The 22008-nt window shown below is 29.5% G+C and overlaps 1 protein-coding gene across 2 annotated transcripts in view; it reads left to right on the top strand.

Moving 5' to 3' along the window:
* Positions 1-16936, top strand: part of LOC132921914 (heterogeneous nuclear ribonucleoprotein C-like 3) — a 119826-nt gene extending 102890 nt beyond the window's left edge. For both annotated transcript variants that reach the window (XM_060985156.1, XM_060985155.1), the window contains 5 exons: positions 1111-1340; positions 2294-2440; positions 4695-4882; positions 11514-11862; positions 15026-16936. In XM_060985156.1, coding sequence (XP_060841139.1) covers positions 1111-1340; positions 2294-2440; positions 4695-4882; positions 11514-11765 — 817 coding nt within the window. In that variant the 3' untranslated portion in view covers positions 11766-11862; positions 15026-16936. The remainder of the gene's footprint in view (positions 1-1110; positions 1341-2293; positions 2441-4694; positions 4883-11513; positions 11863-15025) is intronic.
* Positions 16937-22008: the final 5072 nt, after the last annotated feature.

Below are 22008 nucleotides of genomic sequence, written 5' to 3'. Positions count from 1 at the left end.
TCTGCACATACGCCTATTGTAAAAAAAATAAATCTTATGTACTGTTTATATGTTATATTCTATTTTAAATAGAAAGAATACTTAAAGCTTAAGTATTTCTCGTGTTTGGTCGTGGACCAGCTTGACCATAGAAACCTTAATAAAACACACATACCACCACCGACGTGACTTACCTAATAGTAAAACAATGTTTATTTTCCCGTCGCGAAAATTGCTTTATACAATATTACAACAACGTATAATATCAATACGTTTATAAATTATCATAATTTATTTGCGATATACGTTTTGCCAACAAAATCATTCGAAAATCCTCCGACGATGCACACTTAACGTGTCGTATCAAATCGCTGGTGGTGGCAGCCGCCGAGTTAGGATATTATTATGATGGGCCATAGGTATATAAAATGATATATATTTCATCAAATGCAAATTTGTGCGTCAAGTCGACGAGACGGGATTACGGTTCAGTGTTTGTCCGCCCGCCTTCCTCTCGAAAAGGGTGTGTTGTCGTCGGTCGAGTGCATGTGTTTAATGCTGTGGCATTTAACGTGTCACGACTAGAGAGGCGTATCCGATTTCGCGAAAAAAATTTAAATTCGAAAACCTGCAAGAAAACTACGGATGTCTTATGTATAATACCCGTAGGCTCGCTCAATCGACAAACGTATAAAATATAAAACGAGAAATTAAATCAATACGCTGTTATAAACGCGTTCTGAGCGTTAGCGTGGTGCGGAGGAGGATTGTTTTTAATGGGCCAAAGAGTTATGATCCGGAAAACAGAGCAGACGTGATATCCGAGTGCAATATCGAAAACCCGATGAATTACAACCCATTGTGCGTTCGTGGGCCCCACAATAATTGGCTCGACGGCGGAGGGGTAATCGATTTGGTCGAAATGGAAGTAACTGACTAAAAATTAAATGAGAAAAAAATACATCGTCCCGACATAACTAATTAGGTATTAAAAATATCTATACAATTTAGGCATTCGTCTTGTGAACTTTACCTACCAATAAAATATATGATAAATAAGTAGGCATAACACACCTGCTAATAATATATTGTGTGTCGGCGGTTATCCGCGCATTACTACACGTGTTATAGTTATTATGCCGCCTCATCGTCGACGATATCGCCGCCAACCACTGTGACAGGCAACAACTGTAACAACGGGGGCTCAAAGGCTTCGAAACGTCAAAAGGTTAGCCATCAGTTCTCGGCAAAAGGTGGCCGTAATCAGAACGGGGGCTGCGGTGGTGGTCAACCTCTATCTGGACAAGGGCTACAGCAACAGTCGCATCACGCCATCGTGCCGGACCAACTCAAACTCTACAGTGAGTTAACACTTGTAATATGCATGCATTCTTGGACTCTTGGTACGTATTACAGGACACAAAATCTTCCACGAGGTCAAATATAACAATAATTGTATTTTATCCCGGCTCCCAATGATCGAGTTATTTATTCATTTATCAGATAAAATATTGGACAGACTAACAGTTAGAATACGACTATTTTTTTTCCATCAATAGAAATCAAATACTTATAAATTATAGCAATGGTAAAATATAAACAAAGCATAAAAAATTACCTTAAAGACATTTTGTTAAAAATAAAATAAAGGCCCTCATTGCCTTATCTTGATAAATAAATAAAAATCATTAGAGTAATAAAAACAAAATAGCAGAGTTTCTAGTAAAGAATAAAAAAAATAGCAAAAAAGGTGAAACAATTGAGTTGGAAATCAGGATGGAGAGAAATAGAAAATTTACCACATACATTTGTATATTGTATAATTTAGACATTTGGATATAGTATATAAATAAATACTAAAAACTCATTAAAATATTTATCAGAAACTTAAATAACTATTAGATATAATTTGGACACTTAATTATCAATCCCTTAATGTACTAAAATTGTTTTAAACAAAAATTAAGCATTGTAAAATAATATAAAATACTCCAGACTAAAAATAATAATCTAAAAATACAAAAACAAGTACAATTAGAAATGAAAAATGTTATGAAATAATAATAATAAAAATATATTTTAAATACACGTACATGTACGTATTTCATTCCAGTCACCCGTATTTTTGTATTTTCGATAACATTTTTTTTTCAGTTATACGTTTTAGTGCGCAATCGATACGAATTAACTATATATATTATTACTGACTAATTTAAAACAGTCTCGCAAAATCACGTTAGCAAGTCGAACTTGCGAAATGTACGTGATAATTAATACCCATACAGAGCTCTACTAATCCATTGACATTTTCCAGGCAATCCAGACATACTGATATGTGGTAACTGTCGCGAAATGTTCACCGAACTGCAAGGTTTGTTGGATCACAAGAAGGAATACTGCAAGCTCAGGTTCACGTGCAAGTGTAACAACTCGGTCAAGCCCAATTTCAACAACAATAACAGTAATTTCTTTTATTATTTGTTTAAAATACTTTCGAAATATAAATAGTTTTAACAACGGTAACCTGCTATAACCCTATTATGACACCATCACTTAATGTTCATTACTTCGTAGTATCCATAATACTATAAATTATAATAAATGCATATCGATTTCGGTGTATTTGTGGTTATACAAGTTTAGATTTGCTTGTTCCGGCATACAATAGCAGCAAGTAGGCTACACTGCTACAGGGTCATGACTCCACAATGAATCACCCGGAACCAACCTTAAAAAAAGTTCATCCATTCCCAGACCTGACCTAAATACGTAATGCCCTACTATAACTAAAAAATATAAGACTATAAACAAAATTATTATTTATATGACAACTTATAAAGTTAAAATCAACTACTAATGTTTTGTTATAATTAAAAAAATATGTATCAAGTTGTCCACTGTCGTCGTTATCGCAACATTTGCCGAACTGAGTAATCGTCATGCGAAATTAATTAAAAATGATTTAAATTAATTTGTGCCGACACTTAACAGATGTACGAATAGTCCTTAAATATTATTATATTAATAATGTTCATGTAAAAAAAAAAATGTGCGTTAAATAATTTAAAAACGCTATTTGAGAAAATCGATAGTGTTATTACGGTCAAAACGGTAGGTAGTAAACATTATACGAGTACCTATAATAATATTATATAATAATTTTGATTTAAAAGAAAACCAATTAAATCGTCTGAACTATGCGAGTGACAGGACACCACGCACTGTACATAATATAATAGGAACCTGGCCAATTTTATTTATTTCCACTCGATCGGTAAACCGATCGACCATGATCTTATACTCTATAGTACCTTAGCTTATAACATACTTAATTATTAATTAACTAATGGCGTGTGCGTATAAGAGTTTATAGTAACGATAGTCGATAATAATAGCATTTAATGAATTATTCCTATGCGACCTCAATTAAGAAAAATTTAATATGATACAAGAGTCACATCCATATAAATTTAGTTCAATGAATTATAAAATATAATTTCCAAATGCATTACACGCCCATTAATTTGAGTACGTGGCGTGGTCTCAAGATATTATTGGCATACAGCGTGACCAAAATTATAGCGTTCACTAATAATAGGTATAAGTATAATATTTAATATCATAATATCTTCGATGCATGGTAGAAGCAACGAATATAGACGTATAGATCACAAGTATATATAATCCTAGAGAGAAAAAATTAAATTCAAGAAAATTTTTATTTACTATTTGATATTTTATCCTATTATTGTTAATCACTATTTTTGCTTATCTAATATTAAAAATTATTTTATAAAATTAAATATGGAAAAGAGAGCAGTATAATAAAAATATTACGTTGAGATAGTCTAATTATAAATTTAATAGTGAACATCAATATATTATTTAACTCCAATAGTTTTATAGTTAATATCAAAAAAAAAAATACGAAATAGTTTTATAATTTACGCGTATAATTATTGCAACATTATTTTTTTTTTTTTAATTATAATTAAATATTTTGTTAAAAATATATCCTTATTAACCCAATGTAATAGTTCAGATGATCATTTGTTTATTTATTTTATCTTAATTATTAAATCAATAAATATAAAATATAATATATTTACTTGTATTCAAAATCATTGTATACATAGAATAACACAATATATGTGACTAATTAAATAGTTGTATACAGTTGTTATGTACAAATATGATATTAACTAGAGATATAGTGGATTCTTTGACCAATAAATTTGAGAGAAATTATCAAAAAAATTAACCAACTATAGTTAACTGTTAAATTAACTTGTCTATATCCATTGTAAATATGTTTGATAACCAAAATATTGAGTAGGTAAATTCATTTTTACTTAATTAAATGTCCTTAGAAATTTATCTTGTTTATTGTGCATCATTTAAAAAAAAATATATTCAATAATAAGTTGTGCATAAATATACGTATATTATTTATTATTAACCAATAATTTATTTTCCGTGCTTTTATTTCTGGTCACCCTTTTCCCCGAGACATTGATCATTTTAATTATAAAAGTGAGAACTTTCACAAGGTGGTTTTTAAACTCGTACTCTAAAGTCTAATCTATGCTTATCGATTATTTTTTACATAATATTTTAAACGATTTGTTTAATAGTATTTTATTAATTACTATTCGTATACCATATTATTATATGATTTTTCTGTACGAATTTCTCAAGTTTTTTTCGTCTTGCAGAATGGCCCGGAAACTTGAACGAAGGCTGCATATCTTTGGTGTGCGTCCAGTGCAAAGAATCATTCGATAGCGCTTGGGATCTCATGGTGCACGCACAATCAGCACATATGATGAACGTCTACCAGTTGACCACCAGGGACCAGGTTACGGCGTCGCCTGTGGGTACAGAATCAGAAAACGGATCGACGGTAAGTTGGCTTCGAGATGATATGAAACATGTACCTATACTTACAACATTTCAAACTCACGTCAACCCTCTCCTTTATTGTTGACACTATTTTCTGGTCGTTATAACGATGTTATTATACTAATAAGTTATCAATAATAAAGTCTTAACAATATCAACATAATAAATGTTTGTAGGGTTTGAGATTTTAATAACCGATCGATAGTTAAAGTTCATATTATTAACTTTCTTAATATTATCTGTTAATCTTAAATTAGTTGTTTTCAGACTAATACGGTTATCGACAATCGTTATTTTTACACATGATAATTGGTTCAACGCTATTTAATTTATTACACAAACGAATTAGGTACTTACTATTCAATACTCGTACAATAAAACACCATTACATTAATTTTAATTCTTGGCAATCGAATCCAACTATATTTAACAGTTTACCGGAAGACGGAAATTAAAAGCGTACTAAAATCGTATTATTATTGTACTCCGTTAACCCTAATCATAAATCGATTTAGCCTATTTTTATTTATATATAGTTTGAATCCTGACATTTGCGTGTAATGAACAAAATACAAAAAAAATTTAATTGAATTAAATGTAGGTATTCGTAATTAGAAATTTTAAAGAAAAAATGTGATCTTAATCATATTTAATTTTATATTAACCAAATACAAGAGCCAAATTCATTATTTATTTAAAGTTATTTTATTTTCTTGTTTTTAATTTAATTATCTTCGATATTCTATTATCGTATTTCCATGTTTTGTGTTATTATACAAAATACGCTTATAAAGCTGCAACTGATTTCAGTCTGAAACATGAAAGATTTTACATAGTTAATTCAAACAAACAAGTAGCTCTTTGTGTTCACTAAGACGCAGTGTGGTACACTGTGGTGTCTAAATTATTTCCTCATTTTAAGAGCTTAAATGTTTCTAAAACTTTTTTGACTCCGCGCACAATACGAACGATTACTATTTTAGCTTAGGCATGCTAGTAACGTGTTAAAACATAATAATCTTTTGATCAACTATCGTTGCTGTATTAATCAAAAAGTCATAATATTATATTATTTAAATACATTTTACACACGCTCAGATTTGATTCGTACGAGAAATATGAATAAATCCGAGTTTACAGTAAATCGATTATTATGAACGATAATATTATGATCTCGTCATTCCGTTGTCATTTTCTCGTTCATTCGCTTCAGCTAATATTGTACAACGAAACGTACCCGAAGAGTTGGAATACTGTGATATTATGTCGGGCCGGCTGTATATACGAGGGTCGGCTAATTTAACAAATGCGTTTCTGATGCGAGTGAAACGTAGGCAGGTTTACGCATAAGCCGGGTGGGTGGAGGTACGCACGCGTCAATTAAGCCGCGATCCCCGGGGGCATGTCCGGCAAGTTGATCTTTTATTTTATTCTTTTTGAGATTTTGCCAACGCGGTATAACACGAACGAATTCTGCCCGACGTATTGTCGGTATGTGTTTTCATTTTTTTTTTTTTTTTTTTTATATACACAAACGAGTGTATTTCCAAAAGGTCAGACCGAACAGCAATATCATTAGGTATCTCAAGGCACGTTTCCTGGCATTTTAATCCATTTGGTTATACTACGCGATTAAATAACTTCTTTTTTTCTCCCATCACCCATATCGTTTTAATAATCAGTCTTTACGAGAACAATATTGAAATTAATTGCAATGTAAATAATTGTATCATTGAACGCAGTGAATATTCCAAAAACCGCTTATTTAAATTATAAAAACGCCGTACAAATGAAGTTTATCGACTAAATAATATATTAATATAGACTTGAATGTATATATGCTATACCGACCGAAGTTTATTTGATAAACTACAATCTATGTCTACCTATTATTCTGACACATAATTTGACGTAATAAAATCTAGTCTATTTTTAGTATTATTACTATTTTCGTTTAAGCCCCTCGAGATGTTTTTGAAAAGTATTGGCCGAATATCATACTTACTTTATTATATTTTATATTTGAGGTTGCAACCATAGCGTAGATTGTCTAACACCATTACACTAGCTAGCTCCTACAGCTATAAAACCTCACAGGAATAGTGAAAATACAACAAAAACACATTTTACTGATTGTCCAACCGAAAAATGATCTTTCAGAGACTCGTCAACTGTTCACCCTTCGTGATTTTATATACGTTTATTATTTTGTGATATATAGCAATAGTACAGGTTAAAACGTATTTGGAATTTAATTATTCCATACAAATAGGTACGGTCGTTTTAAAAATAAAATAAAAGTACTTAGAGTAAAAAAAAAACTAAAATTAGTTCTACTGAAATTCTATATGAACAACAATAATTTGCTATACCTTGATAAAATAATGTACTAATGTTCATTACATTAAAGAAAATTACAATTTGGAAATCGGAATTAAATTATGTAAGAAAGTTAGTCTTGTATAAACCCAAAAACTACTGGACCGTTTTCAATGTATATTAATAGATTCATTGAGATTTTAAAAATGTTTATAGCTTATTTTTCCGACCGCTGTAAATTGTTATAGAGCAATTTACCACATGAATTCATTTTTTGAATAATAAAATATTATTTTGTCCATGGATATTATTGTTAATAGATTATTAAACTATTATTTGTAATAGAAATAATACAATAATTTTCTTTATAATTTTCTTTCTTTATTGGACATATATTTTCGATGTAAATACTTATAAATAAATACAACACAACATTAGATTTGCGTTGGATCTTATGCATTTGTTAAATCTGTATCCAGTATTTAGTATTTAAATCAAAAATATATCCATAATTATTAAGAAGAGGGAATATCTTAAATTAATCGTTATAATAATAGTAATTATATTAAATATTTCAACTAGAGCAAAACGCGTAACCAAAGAAAAATAAACTCTTTTTAACCCGGCAAAATTCAGATAATATAGCTACACTATATTTATACCTATATAATAAATAATAAGCTCATCGTTTTACGGTGAAGTCGAAACTTTACTCGCCTGCACGTCGTACAGCGTGTGCGACGTTTGGTACTAAGTTGCGTGTCAGAGCTCTATATTTTAGATTTTTTTTTTAATTTTCGGTCGTAAATTCGACGAGGACACAAATCCCGCGATTTGTGTTTACCCGTGACGGGCGGGAGGCCGAGCTAGCTATACGCGTATAACTGCAGTATATCTGACGTGACGCGGATAGCGACGGCAATGACGAATACACAGGCGTTTCTGGTCGATTGACTTCGCGTGTCTCTTTTACAACGTAAGTGTACCTATGTACATAAACGCGATGAACGAATAATATGATACTGCCACTGCACTTGTCCGTTACGACACAACACCCTCCGACGCAAACATCTGGCGAATAGTGACCGGATTGCCGGCCCGAGGTCGTAATTAAAACACGAAACGGAATCAAAATATACTCGTTATACGCGAATACACACAGACACGTCGAAGAAATATATGTTATGTGTAGGTACTATACGGACAAGCTCGCAAACGCAACACCGCCCGGCGTAACGAGGGAACGGCCACACCCTAAAAACCGACGAAATGATAACCACCGGAAGTGATCAATCGTGGGCGTGGTGCGTGACGACCGGGCTTCGTGTCTAGGACTTTGTCTGACATTAAGTTATTAAAGCTACCGCCGCCGCCGCTGTTACTATATTGGGAAGTAAATAAAAAACAAACAATGCGATAACCCGCGAAGCGTGCTGCAAACACGACTTACATTAATATCAACCGAAATCCACACACACGACGATTTCCTACGTTTATAATATTATACATGTGGCCCCAAAATACGATTTCTTATTAATTCATTGTATACATATATATAATATATATGCGTTTGTGTGTGTGTGGTTGAGTTAATATCAATCAATTCGGAATGGTATGGATAGACAGATAGTCGATGAACGGTTAAACGAAAATTCTAAAAAAATCTCGATCAAATCTAATAATGAATATAAAATGATAAAGTGGGGAGTATAGGCAATATTATAATATTTTGATAGTCAAAGTGAAAATAAAATTTGTAGCGGTACATATTGCAAATAACAGCCGACCATATTAAACGATATCGTATAGATACTATTATGTACGATATATTTATTTAATTCGACTAATTTATATGTGACTCGTAAAATATTATGTTATATTATTGAGACGTGATGGGTGTATGTATTGTATCATGTTATCATTGTATTATCGTCGTATCGATGTTATAATATATACTTATATCACTGGTGAGACGGGTAAAAACAGCGACCCACCCTGTGTGACAACAAAAGTCCATGAACACGTCACCGCCGCCGCTCCTTAATTCACTCGCGACATGGAGACTTCACGGTGAATACAAATAGCTAGGGGAGTATTATAGGCGCCATCGTGTCGCCCATGACGATGCTTCAATATGTCGAAAGTCGAAACGAAATACGGACGTTATGTATATATCATGTCATATATATATTGTTATTTACATTGTTATTATTTATAGGCAAACATTCGTTCTACTGAATTTATATATTATCTTAAATTATTATCATTAATCAAAATTATATACATATAAAAAAAACAACAATCGTCATTCACAAAAACAAAAATCTGAGTTTTCCGACTTTCCAAGCATTAATAGCTGTTATTCAAAAAAAATTCAATACACATTTTTAAAACATAATATGCTTCCTAGTAATTAATTACATACGTAAATATAATTATAATTATATTAAAAATAATAGATTATACATTTTCCCATCGGATAACGATGGATTCAGATCTATTGTATTATAATAATATGTATAATAACTATTTATAAACATTTTATCTTATAATAAGTAATAACAATAATAATGGCGTTGTTACGAAAATATTTTTTTTTCCCGATCCGTGTCCGCTGTCCAATTTTTAATCCATTATATTATATAGAGTGTCTGATGAAACTTTTGGAGTACTTCTTTCTACAAAAAATAATAATAATAATAATAAAAATATACGATATACAATATAAAAAATATACCAAACTCGTTAAACGAAAGCCTCTGCTGAAAATAAAAAGAGTTTCAGTTAAAAAGTTTTCCTATCTTGATGTTTTTGGCGTACACGCTTAGTTATTATAGAAGTGTCTTATTGTTGGTACTATATAGTTCAAATATTTATAAATGGTATCATAGCGATGTGTACTGTGATAGAATCAACTATATATTATATTATATTAAAAACATTATAAATTATGCGTATACGTTCGAACATTCGCGGTGTTTAAAAACAAGTTGACTTGCACAATATACAATTTTGAAAAACACGCCGTGTTATTAATATGTAGTGGTTTTTCGTTAATTAAACTCATAACAATTACGTAGCGATATCACCGGGATAGAATCTTTTCTTTTATGTATTTTTTTTCACTTCGATTTTTTCAATCGGCCGAGAACGTTTTTGGAGTATTCGTTGGTTGTGACTTGTGGGCTGTAGTTGTTGTCGTTATTTTTTTTTTTTTAATACCTAGTCAAGGAATTTTTCAAACACAATTCACTTTCCTTTGCCCGTTCTGTCGACATGCAAGACCTATCGTTTGCACTCCGGCAAAATTGTTTTCGCCATTTGATGTTGTTCCATCGCCGATCGCTTTGATAAAACAACCTTTTGTTATCAGCGTGTTTTTATTATTGCGTGGGTGTTCGATTAATTTCTAAGACATTGAGGTATCTTTCCATTCACCACTCCTCGGATCCTGGTTATCCTAATATTTTCTACGTGGCTATATTTTCGAAAAACTCATCATGACATAGACAATGATATTTGTAATTGAATATCAGTTTTCTAACATACCTCGGAGTGTTTTTGGATGAAAGTTTTATCGTTTTTTAAATATTAATCAACACTTTAAAGTTTTTAAAACGTCAAATAATATCAATTCTATATGTAGTTTATATGCGTAATAGTATTGATCATTCGAACCAAGTATAATATTTATATATATTATGCGTTGATAGTTGTTTTCATTATGATATAATAATTATATTATATAACTGGCTCTAGTTCATGGCCATCACTAATATAATATTCAATTAAAAATGTGATGTAAATATAAAAACCCATGAGTCGGCGCTGTAACTAAATTACATATTTTTATAAATGTATAATATTGTATTGTTGAAACATATTAAAAATTAAAACAAAAATCATACTGATGCATTCAGAGATACCAGAGGATTAAATTGCATGACGATAAACGCGTAGGAACAAAAAAACAAACATTTGCGTCTAATGCCTGTTTGGATAAACCTCAGTTGTTTATCACAGAATTATACTTTGTATACCTATAATATATTATGAAAAATATTAGACATATTATAGTACACTATGGATTATAAAAAAAATTTCAATTTTTCAAAAAATATTATTTTATTTGTATTCGCGAGAAGGCTCGTGTATAAAATTAGTTAAGAAAACTAATCGGGGGACGAAACGTGCAAGAATAATAGGAATGCTACCTGCAGTATATTACACCGTAGGTTCAGTAATATATGGTAAAAATTATGAAAAATAAAAACAATATTAATAATTTCATTTTTGATTTATTACAATTTCAGTGTTCCGTTGGCGCTCAAGTGAACATCGACGAGGACGCAAACGGGTCGGCTGACGAGTCTCTGTGCGGAGGCCGTAACGAGTTGTACGAACCGATGGACAATGATCGCATTCGTGATGACACCTCGCCAACGGCAATGAGCTTCATCGGCGAAACGGAAAAGGAGCTGACCGATGCACCGCCAATGACATCTTCCTGTCAGACTTGTCTCATACAACAGCCTAACATCCAAGCACTTATGGGCGTCCACTGAACCGCAAACAAATAACAATATTATATACCGTATACATATATAATATTATCATTTCGTCGCCATAATATATTATAGTATATTATTATATCATAAATAGGTAATTATCTATAAGTAAGCAACGATCCCGACTTAATGACCACCGCAGCCACGATTACACTTTATAGAAGTTGTGTCATTTTTTTTCGGTTTTTGATATTAGGTAATATCTCTGATATTTGAACGTCTATGGTACAAAAACAATTTTTGTAACAAAAAAATTCATCGTTTTTGATTTTCTTAATAATTTAGAGGTGAAAACTAACAAAATAATATGTTCTCAAATACACACCATTACAACATCTCTATTTTGAACTTGTAGAAACACAAAATTATATTTCGTACTTTTCCTATCATAAACAATTATTTACATTACTAGTTGATATAAATAAATAAACCTCAAGATCGGGACATAGTAACATGTTTTATGACCCACCGCAAAATATATTGATAATCTTGTGTTTTTCCCATAAGAGAGAAACTAAAATTTAATTTTTACTTTTTCGTTAACAAATTATAAGTATTCTGTTACACGTGATTCCCTCTTTGATTTTCAAGCACTTTTGAAATAAGTATTAGGATTTTTTTAATTTTGAAAACATACATCTTTTACACGTTTTTCTCGTTTTGTGTTTTGAAAAAAAAAGTTATTTATTACCTATTTTATGTAGTAATGCACAATAATGTTTCAGTATAAAAAATCTGTATTTAATTATTTTATAATAGTATTGATATACGATCTACCTATTTTGCTGACATCTGACTCAAGACATATAGAAATAAAATATTTTTTAATTATATTTTTAATCTCTGATTTTTTTTACATATTCTGCTTATAAACCAGATACCAGTTGACTCCAAATATTTTAAAAATAACTTAAAATTGTTGTATCGCTTGTATATCATATACAATATAATATATAATTGTTAGCAGTATCAGTGTAATCAGCACGATCATTCTAAAATATTGGTTTTAATAAAAATGCAAGGGAAAAAGGTGACAAATTTCATACCATAGCACAAAAAGATGTAAAATAAATGGTTTTCTCCTCTTATCGAAGCTTACTAACGTTTTATTGTTGTTATATTTTAAAAATGTTAAGATATTTACTGTTATTAATTGTCATAAATTATTATTTTTTAGTATTTTAATAAAAAAATGAATAAACCAAGTTCCCTTGAAAGGAAGAGGTTCGAACACATCCTCAAAACGGGTGGCTACTAGTTGCGTCCCGCGGTAAAAATTTCCTCCCGAATTCTGGGTTGGGTTGTTTTAGCATGTATGATGTTAATATGTTGTCAAAGTACCTGCGCTTGTGAAAGATGGATATGAATAATTTTACTTGGCTTCTCATTAATATCAACAACAACTATTCGTTTCAATTGATTACTTACAGTCTGTTTAATTTTCATCACTATATTTTTCGTGGTCATGTTTTGTATAACTTGTTTAGTAATCACATTATTCGTATTTAATTGAGAATGCATCTTATAATAAGTATTTTTAACATAGCAATTTTGATTAATATTATTTTTCAAAGATTTATAGTAACGAAATTTATATCAATCGATTTTTCTCACTACACATAGTTTCCTTCTCATTCGCTATTTGCTATTATAAATAAATATTAAAACACGAATAAAATTAGAAAATAAATCTGTCAGTGAAAACTATATAATATTATATAGGTACAATAAATACAGCAAATATTAATCGGGCCACAATTAATATTAGAACTTTTTTATAAATATATATTGTACGCACCTAATATGCAGCAAAACTTTTATTCAATCTGCTTGTGTTAAATAATAATAACGTTAGTTCAAAAATACATTCAATTATGTACACTTTTTAAAACCAGTAATTATTATATTCTGTTAAAAGCATTATAAAATACTTATATAGTTGATAAATTATGGCAATAAAAATCATTAAAAATGTTTTAATGATATTCATCAAACCATTTTAATCATTTTAATTATTTAAAAAAAATAGACGTGTATAATTTAAAAATCATTTAAATTATACTTCTAAGTGCTAATTATTTCTAAATATTGCATCATTTTGATTAATTTCATTTTTGGGTAAATGGGATTATAATATAATATACAATCAACTCGCGATAATATAACGAAGCTCAGTTTAACGAAAATCTCGATACAACATAACTGTTGTTCCTTTATAAATATCTTGAATCTTGATTTATGATACAAATATCGATTAACAGACTCTACCTAACCTAACCTCACTATTTTCTAGGTCCATTGAAATTCGGTATACCATGAGTACACCAGATATTTATTGTTAGGATTTATTTCTATGTTAGAATATAAATATTTAAATAACAATAATAGCTAACAACCACACTGTGTTAGACCACAATGAACTGCATAATTAACAAAGAATGTAAACTTTTTCATATTTAAAAGTCGAATTGTTTTAGCTGTCATTTAAATCTTCTAAAAAACACAATAAAAACTCACCTCGAACTTTGATTGTCACATTCAACGAAACATTAAATTTATAGTATAATGTTTTACTTACGATATAAATTTGAATGACATTTGATTTGCAGTGAGACTGTCACGTGGTAGCGCGGTACATTTAAATCCATAGTAAAAATAATAATTACCTAAAAATTACATGTCACTGGGGTGGGATTAGCTTAAAGCTTAAACAAATTTTCATTTTTTTTTCTTATTTTATAAAAGTTATAAAAGTTAAGTTATAACGCCTAAATCCAAGTTTTAAACATTTTTCTAAGTGATTTCAGGATTCTCTAATAACTTTTTTATTAAACCACATAAATAATGGTATTATAGTGATGAAATTATTGTATACCAACCAAATAGAAAATATTATAATATTAGCTAAGTTAAGTTGGTTTTTATTTTATTTTTCCCTGTACGTTCGAAAATATGTCGGTATAATTTTCACACAGTATATACTTAAAACGATATACATTTTTATAAATAATACATACTTCATCTACTGATAAATTGAATTAATTGTTTTTTTTTAAGATTCTCATTAGTTTCATATAATCATATAAATCTTCATAATTTTAAACCTTATCATTTCTCATCAACAGTTAAGATTTTGAAGATTTATGATTTAAATATTTCTATAAATGAGATATTAAACAACTACTTATCGTTTTGAATTGTTATGTGCATACATGTCTTATACAATTGCATTTATTATATTATTATTTTCATTTCAGATTTGCTTTTCAAACTAACACTACCGCCAGAACACTAGGTAACTTCCGCACCATTCATACGGCCAATACAGCAATATTATTATTATTATTATTATTATCATCATCATCATTATTATTGTAATTGTTGTTATTGTTATTATTGTAATATAATATTATAATGTACCTAACCTATAACGTATGTTAAAAAAAAACATGACGTAATACGTTTATATTGCATTAAATATATGTTTAAGAACAATTTGAATCCCTTGACGATTCTTTGCAAAAGTACTTAAGAGTTCAGTTGGATATTATTATTATTAAATAGAAATTATTATTAATTTACTTGTTAGTTAAAAACAACTTTTTTTAAATAATTTTCTTTGTCATCACTACATAATATTTATACGTTAATTTTTAAGACCACCTAATACCTGTGTACGATGAACGTAACACTCATCGTTCAAGGCGCCTATAATAATATTTATATATATAATAAATGTATCGTTTTTATTTTATTTCAACTATAAAATAATGCACAATAACAATATCGGAGATTCTACGAATGCATATAATACATGTATCGATTTGAAGCAGAATAATTTTTCACGCTTGACGAAACAAATTACAATTATACATGTATGACCTATATACTATAGATAGGTATGATTACTAGGTATGTATTGTATACAGGGCAATTCATTGAAAGGTTAACACTCCTCAGACAGCATTTGAAAATATTATAATCACAAATAATAAAATGTGAAACGGTTTGGTTAGATTAGGTTAGTATACCTATAATATAATATAATAAAATATTTGGAGTGTGTATAATCATTCTCAAATGCTTTCTGGGAAATTTTCTCAAAAAGTTTTAAGCAATTTTAGAAAAAAATTTGTTTTAATAATAATTTGAATTCGTTTCAATAAAATATTTTGAAAAAAAATTATATTTTTATTATTTTTAATAATAGCTAGCATGTATTAACGTATTGTTTTGCAAATTAAATTGCGTATATCATTAAAAAAAATTTAAAAATGATGATATAAAAATATATATAATAATATAATAAAAATAGTTAAATAATAATTAACATTATTCCAAAAACTTCTAGAGAAACTGAGTACCCGACTATTAAAAGAAACGCCATGCATACAATTCAATCGTATTGGATTTCGAATTGAAACTACAAAAAACTGTTTCGAAAAGTTATAATTTCATACTTACTATGCATCATACTACGCTTATATAATATACCTACTTATCAGTGTTCGGAATAAAACTCAATGATTAACAGATGTTTTGAGGTCATAAATATTACATTTAAAATGTAATGAATACATTATACATTCATTGAATTAATAAATAGTTAGTGAAATTAATCATGCCATATGAGTAAAAAATAAAAAAGCAATCATCATCCGTAGTTAATTTTGTTTAGCTATATGTTAATTAAATATAAAATATATTTTTGCCTAACACTGATGATAATATATTCTTATGATAATTATAATAAATTATGTGTATAAAAAAAATTTCTGTTGTTCACTCGACTAGCGTATACTTTAGGTACAATTTTTTTTTTTTTTTTTTTGATATAATGTTAAGTAATACATATCATTACGTTTAAACGCATAACGGTTAGACCATTATGTATCAAAATTTATATATTATTAAACTTTTTGTCATAAATATTATATCCATGTGTATACTACAATCGTATTATACCCACTTAGCCTACAACAATTGTGCGGTCTAATATCATTGTACTCTAGTCTTATAAATATATAATTTATTGTATCTAATAAATTGTTTGGCAATATTTAAAAGGATATGTGTTATAAATTTATTTTAACCTGTTGCAGCGCTAACCACGACTATTGTCATACGTTTTACTACAATATAATATACAGTGTGTGTGTGTCGTTGTACATGCTAGTTTTTTTTTTTAATATAAAAACTAATTTCCTTGAAAAGTATTCGTTTTTTTAAAGATTTTTTTTATATATAATATGACGAAGGCATTAGCACACAACATTTTCAAAAAAATCATGTTTAAAAAATTACAGTGAAAAAAAATAGATTGTCGTTTTTTTTTTCGAATGAAGTTCACCGTATTATACTCCTCAAATGAGTTTCAAAAGCATTTGAAGGTATGAAGGTATAATCTTTAAATATATTTAAAAATTTTAAAAATAAGAATTTAAATAAATGCATTAAAGAAAAAAACAAGACGGGGAAGGACATGCTTGCAGTTGAATTACCCTGTGTAAATATAATATCAGAATTAAAAATATCGTGCACTTGTTTAATTTTAACTTAAAGTGCTATATTTTTTCTGATGTATTGTATTTTATATTGATGTTTAGCTGCTCCATTGTTTTTTTTTCTGTACACGGCTGCAAAATACTTGGCCGTTAAGACGCGGTAGAACTAGTAAACGGGAGTAAGAAATGGTGTTTTTTACATAAATTACTGACTGTACGTATAATTCAGCACTTAAATGTTAAACAGCTTTCCCGAGAATTAAATGTAAACCTTGAATAGATTGTAAAAGATACCTACGTGGTTTGTAAAATTAATTTATTGTTAATCTATTTCGTTTTTTTTTTTTTAATTCTTCATGAATAGAACACACTATTCATTTATTGTTTCCGTTACAAAACGTAATATTACACAGCAATTTACGTTGAGCTATTCAAATGTTGTATGGATTAATTAAAATATTAGAATTAATAGCAATGTAATATAGACAGAGTATTATTAAACTTAAAGATGAAAAAATTGTACTGTCCTTCAGGTACCTTAACAATCTTTTTAAAGATATTTCAAAAGCAATATATGAGTAGGTACTTGTATGTAAAATATTACAAATTATCATAAAAATATTAATGATGTTCTGCGAATAGTTTGAGCATGTACTCAAGTTATCGGTTGGATCTACAAAATTACTCATAATATGATCATGTAGCCGTAAAATGTTAATGTGTATAGCTATGGTTATTTTTTCGGTGTTATATTCGAGTAAACAGTTTAATCGACGTTATAATTATTATTTATTAGTCAGAAGATTTTCTATTTTTCTATTTAGAATCTCTATCAAAAAGCTATTATGTTGTCTCTCAGCTGCAAATTTTATCAAATATATATGTTAGTATACTTTAATCAGATAGATACCAAAATAATGTGTAACTTAAAACAAAATAATTAAAATAATATTGTACAGCGATTGTGTAATAACATACAACATAATAACAGTTATGTTACGTATTGAATAATGATATTTAATTACATTTATTTGCATCAAATACAAATGCAAATACTTGACGAATTATTTTTAATACAGTTTTTTTATATTTAATGCAAATTATATTGATTACTTTTGTCTATTTTTTTAAGCCACGATGTACAATTTTACAAGATTAGAATGCTAGAAGAAAAATGTGTGTTTTGTATTGAGCATGCAATGATTAGCCGATGATAATTTTGACCATAATAAATTCAGTGCTTGAAACGGAACGCTGGAAACGCAACATTTGCTGTAGTGAATTTGTAAATCATCAGTTTTTTCCGATGCAAAATATACCTATAACCTATAGCCATAATATTTGTATATTTATATTGACTATGAAAAAAAAATTGGTTAATAATAATGGGTAATTGATATAATCAATCGTTAGGCTGCGGCGACCACACCTGGACCTTTTTTTTATGCGACCGCTGCGATCCTAGATATTGTGAACGTGACTATTTTTCACGTCTTATTATAATAATATATGTTTAAGAAGAAAATGTCAAATCTATGAGCGTTTTTTCAACAAATTTTACACTAATTCCCTTTTAACAGTGATTGGCCACAGTTGAATTAATTGCTCATTTTTTATAGGAAATCTATAAAAAAAAAATTATTCATAACTAGGTGCTTATAATTAATAAATTTAACTAAATGAACGTGGATATATGTATTACTAAAAAAATTTTGTATAATAGACAATTATTATACGTTGCAATTTTACAAACACTACCAAAAAAAAAAAACACAACGTTTTCGTAATGTGTACAATGTTTCGAACAGATTCGTATGTCATTCAACGACGTCACAGCCACCGAATAATCGGATCAGAATCGAATCGCACGCGTTGTCAGATCATCACAGCGGCACACGAGACAGGCAGCTCAAATGAGAGCGATACACCCGTAACGCGGAACTCTGACGAGTCACTGGAACTATGCCATCTGCTCGCTAGATCCGACGTACGCGCGACTTGTCATTTCTGCGGAACGCAACCCGCCGTAACTCTGCGCATATGTCGACAATGACAATAACGCACAGGGAAACGGGGTTTTACAAATATACGTTCTGTTTGGGAAACACACTTGAACACTTACGAATAACGTATTCCTACGAATGACTGTTTATCGCATAACACGGGAACAGAAAAAATAAAATATGCAAATATTTGATGAACAGTGTTTGCGCAAACGCAACAAACCAACCACTAACGCACTGCCCGAACGGTGTCAGACTTTTTATATTATATGCCAAGGTCGAATTTTGTTTGTCTATGCCAGAGCTAGAGTTAAGGAAATGTTAGAGCTGCGAATAGGCATGAATAAAATCACTGTTTAATAATATACGAGTATAAGCAATATAATGTGTAGGCAACATATTATGTTAAATATCAAAAAATCTTTGACAAAAAATATAGATACCTCATGCCTTCCCTAATCGCGCAAGTCTGCCCAGGGTGGGTCTTGCTACGACGGAGGACAGACGGTGAATGTCAATGTTGGTCGTTTCACCGGGCCTTTTATACCCGATTCATTCACAGATAACAAGAAACCGTCGAAACCCCAATAGTGCAATCGCTGATAAACACACAATTTAAATAAAAGTTATTATAAGAATAAAATAATTATAACAATAATAAAAATAGTAATATTAATAATAATAAGATTAGGAATAAGAATAATTAAAATGATAATAATAAAAAATTTCTCGGACAAAAAATTAAAAGTTAAAATATTAAATAATTATTTATTATGTACAAACTTTTCACGGGATTTTAAAACTTTTCCAGAGTTTTTTCCAACCTGTTCTTTTCGAATTCGCGTAATTTGCGTCTTTTGAAAGCCGTGCGTATATACGACATTTTCGCCGTTTGCGTTAGTAGCGGTCACGATCGCGGAACGAGTACGACCGCCGACAACAGTTCTCCAAACGTTTTTCTTCGTTCTTTTTTATTTTCGCACATAGGATCGCGGACGCCAATCGATGTACGAGATATTTATTCTATTATTGTTGCTTAAATTTTCACGTATATAATATACATTTGATTCGAAGCCCATTTGTCGATGTACAATACTGTTTTTTTTTGATACAATAAATTACATATTATCGTATTTATATTTTTTTGTTGTTGTTGGTAGCTAAACTTTTATGTCATAATCTTCAACCACGGGTTGTGCTGTATACCATAAAAGTGTTTCTCGACGAAGTTTTTGTTGCACAATACTGTATTCATATAGGTGTATTGATGAGTTATTAATAACATGTTATATATCTTTATAAATCGTAATTTAAATTATAATGTTATTGGGTGATGTGTAATAAATAAATAAGTGTTTCTTTATTTTAAAATATTTTTATATAATAAATTTAATGATTTTTGGGGATTATGGGTAGCTGAAGCGGATGTGAGGGATATTCCATAGCAGTGGTCGACAACTGGCGGCCCTCACGGTTATTGTATACAGACCGCATTTAACGACAACATTTTTTCTACTTTAAAATCACACACAAAAGTCAGACAAATTTCTGACGCACCAAATAAAAAATGATAAAAAAACGCACGTCTTCGTAAAGACAATTCATTTATCGCTCTGCTATTTGAAAAAAAAACAGTTTTATACTTATTTTAAATCGTCTATTTTTAATTTTAATTTTATTTGAATCCTGCCTTATATAGATGTTAATTTAATGCAGACAGTATATTTTTATAAACTATGCAATTAGTTGCGAGGAAACCACTAAATTTCCAAAATTATGTTTGCTATATTATTTTAAAGTATATTTAATTGTAATTTAGTCATCTATCAATATACACACAAATTACATATTTTTTGTTCTACAAGGTTTGTTATGATATGTTCAACACAATTAATTTTTGTTTTGTGTATATAATTTGTATGGAATGCTTTATCTACGGGACAGTCGGAAGGACGTATGAAATGTTTGAATTGACAACTGATCAATACGGCCGAAATGTACGTACGCCTCGCTATTTTTTATCGATATGCAAATCTGTTTTATTTTTGTCCCGAACCCATGTATTCTGTAAGACAGTGGCGGATCTAAAGGGGTATATTTGAATCATGTGATTCACAAAAATATTAATGGATGTATGTGATAGGAAAACCGAAAAGGTAGGCTGGACCATTTTTAAAGGTTGATGATTAAATTATAAATAATAAATATAATATATTATATAGCGATACATGTGTACTCAGTGGAAGTTGTATAGTAATAACTAATAACTAATAGTAATAGACAGTAAGACAAAAAAAAATTTCAAAGAAAAGCTTAAAAGCTCGAAAGCGATAATAAATAATTAGGTACCTCCTTTTTGTATGGATTTCGTGTTTGGGTAATTAAAAACCTTTATATGGCAGAGGGGAATTATTTCCAACCTAAGAAAAAAAAATCCTGTAGCTTGTGTTCTTAGGAAAATAATTTCCCCCTCCAATCAAACGATGAATGTACATCATTTTATGCATTTAATACTGACTAACTAGTGTGTATCTATATAACGCATTCCGCTAGTAAAAAATGACTAAAATTCTTTGGTTTAATTTCTTATTTCAAGTGTGATTCGACCATCAGGACGACCTTAAGACCTGTCACACCACCGTGCTTTGAATGCACAACGCAGACTGCAGAACGTCCTGAAAAATTATGTATCGAACAGGTCGTAACGTTCAAGTATGCGTGTACGGATAGTCC

The sequence above is a fragment of the Rhopalosiphum padi genome, chromosome 2 (genome assembly GCF_020882245.1).
Source record: "Rhopalosiphum padi isolate XX-2018 chromosome 2, ASM2088224v1, whole genome shotgun sequence".
In the NCBI taxonomy this organism is placed as follows: domain Eukaryota; kingdom Metazoa; phylum Arthropoda; class Insecta; order Hemiptera; family Aphididae; genus Rhopalosiphum; species Rhopalosiphum padi.
Note: the sequence above shows the minus strand (reverse complement) of the source record. Positions and strands in the feature narration are given on the sequence as shown.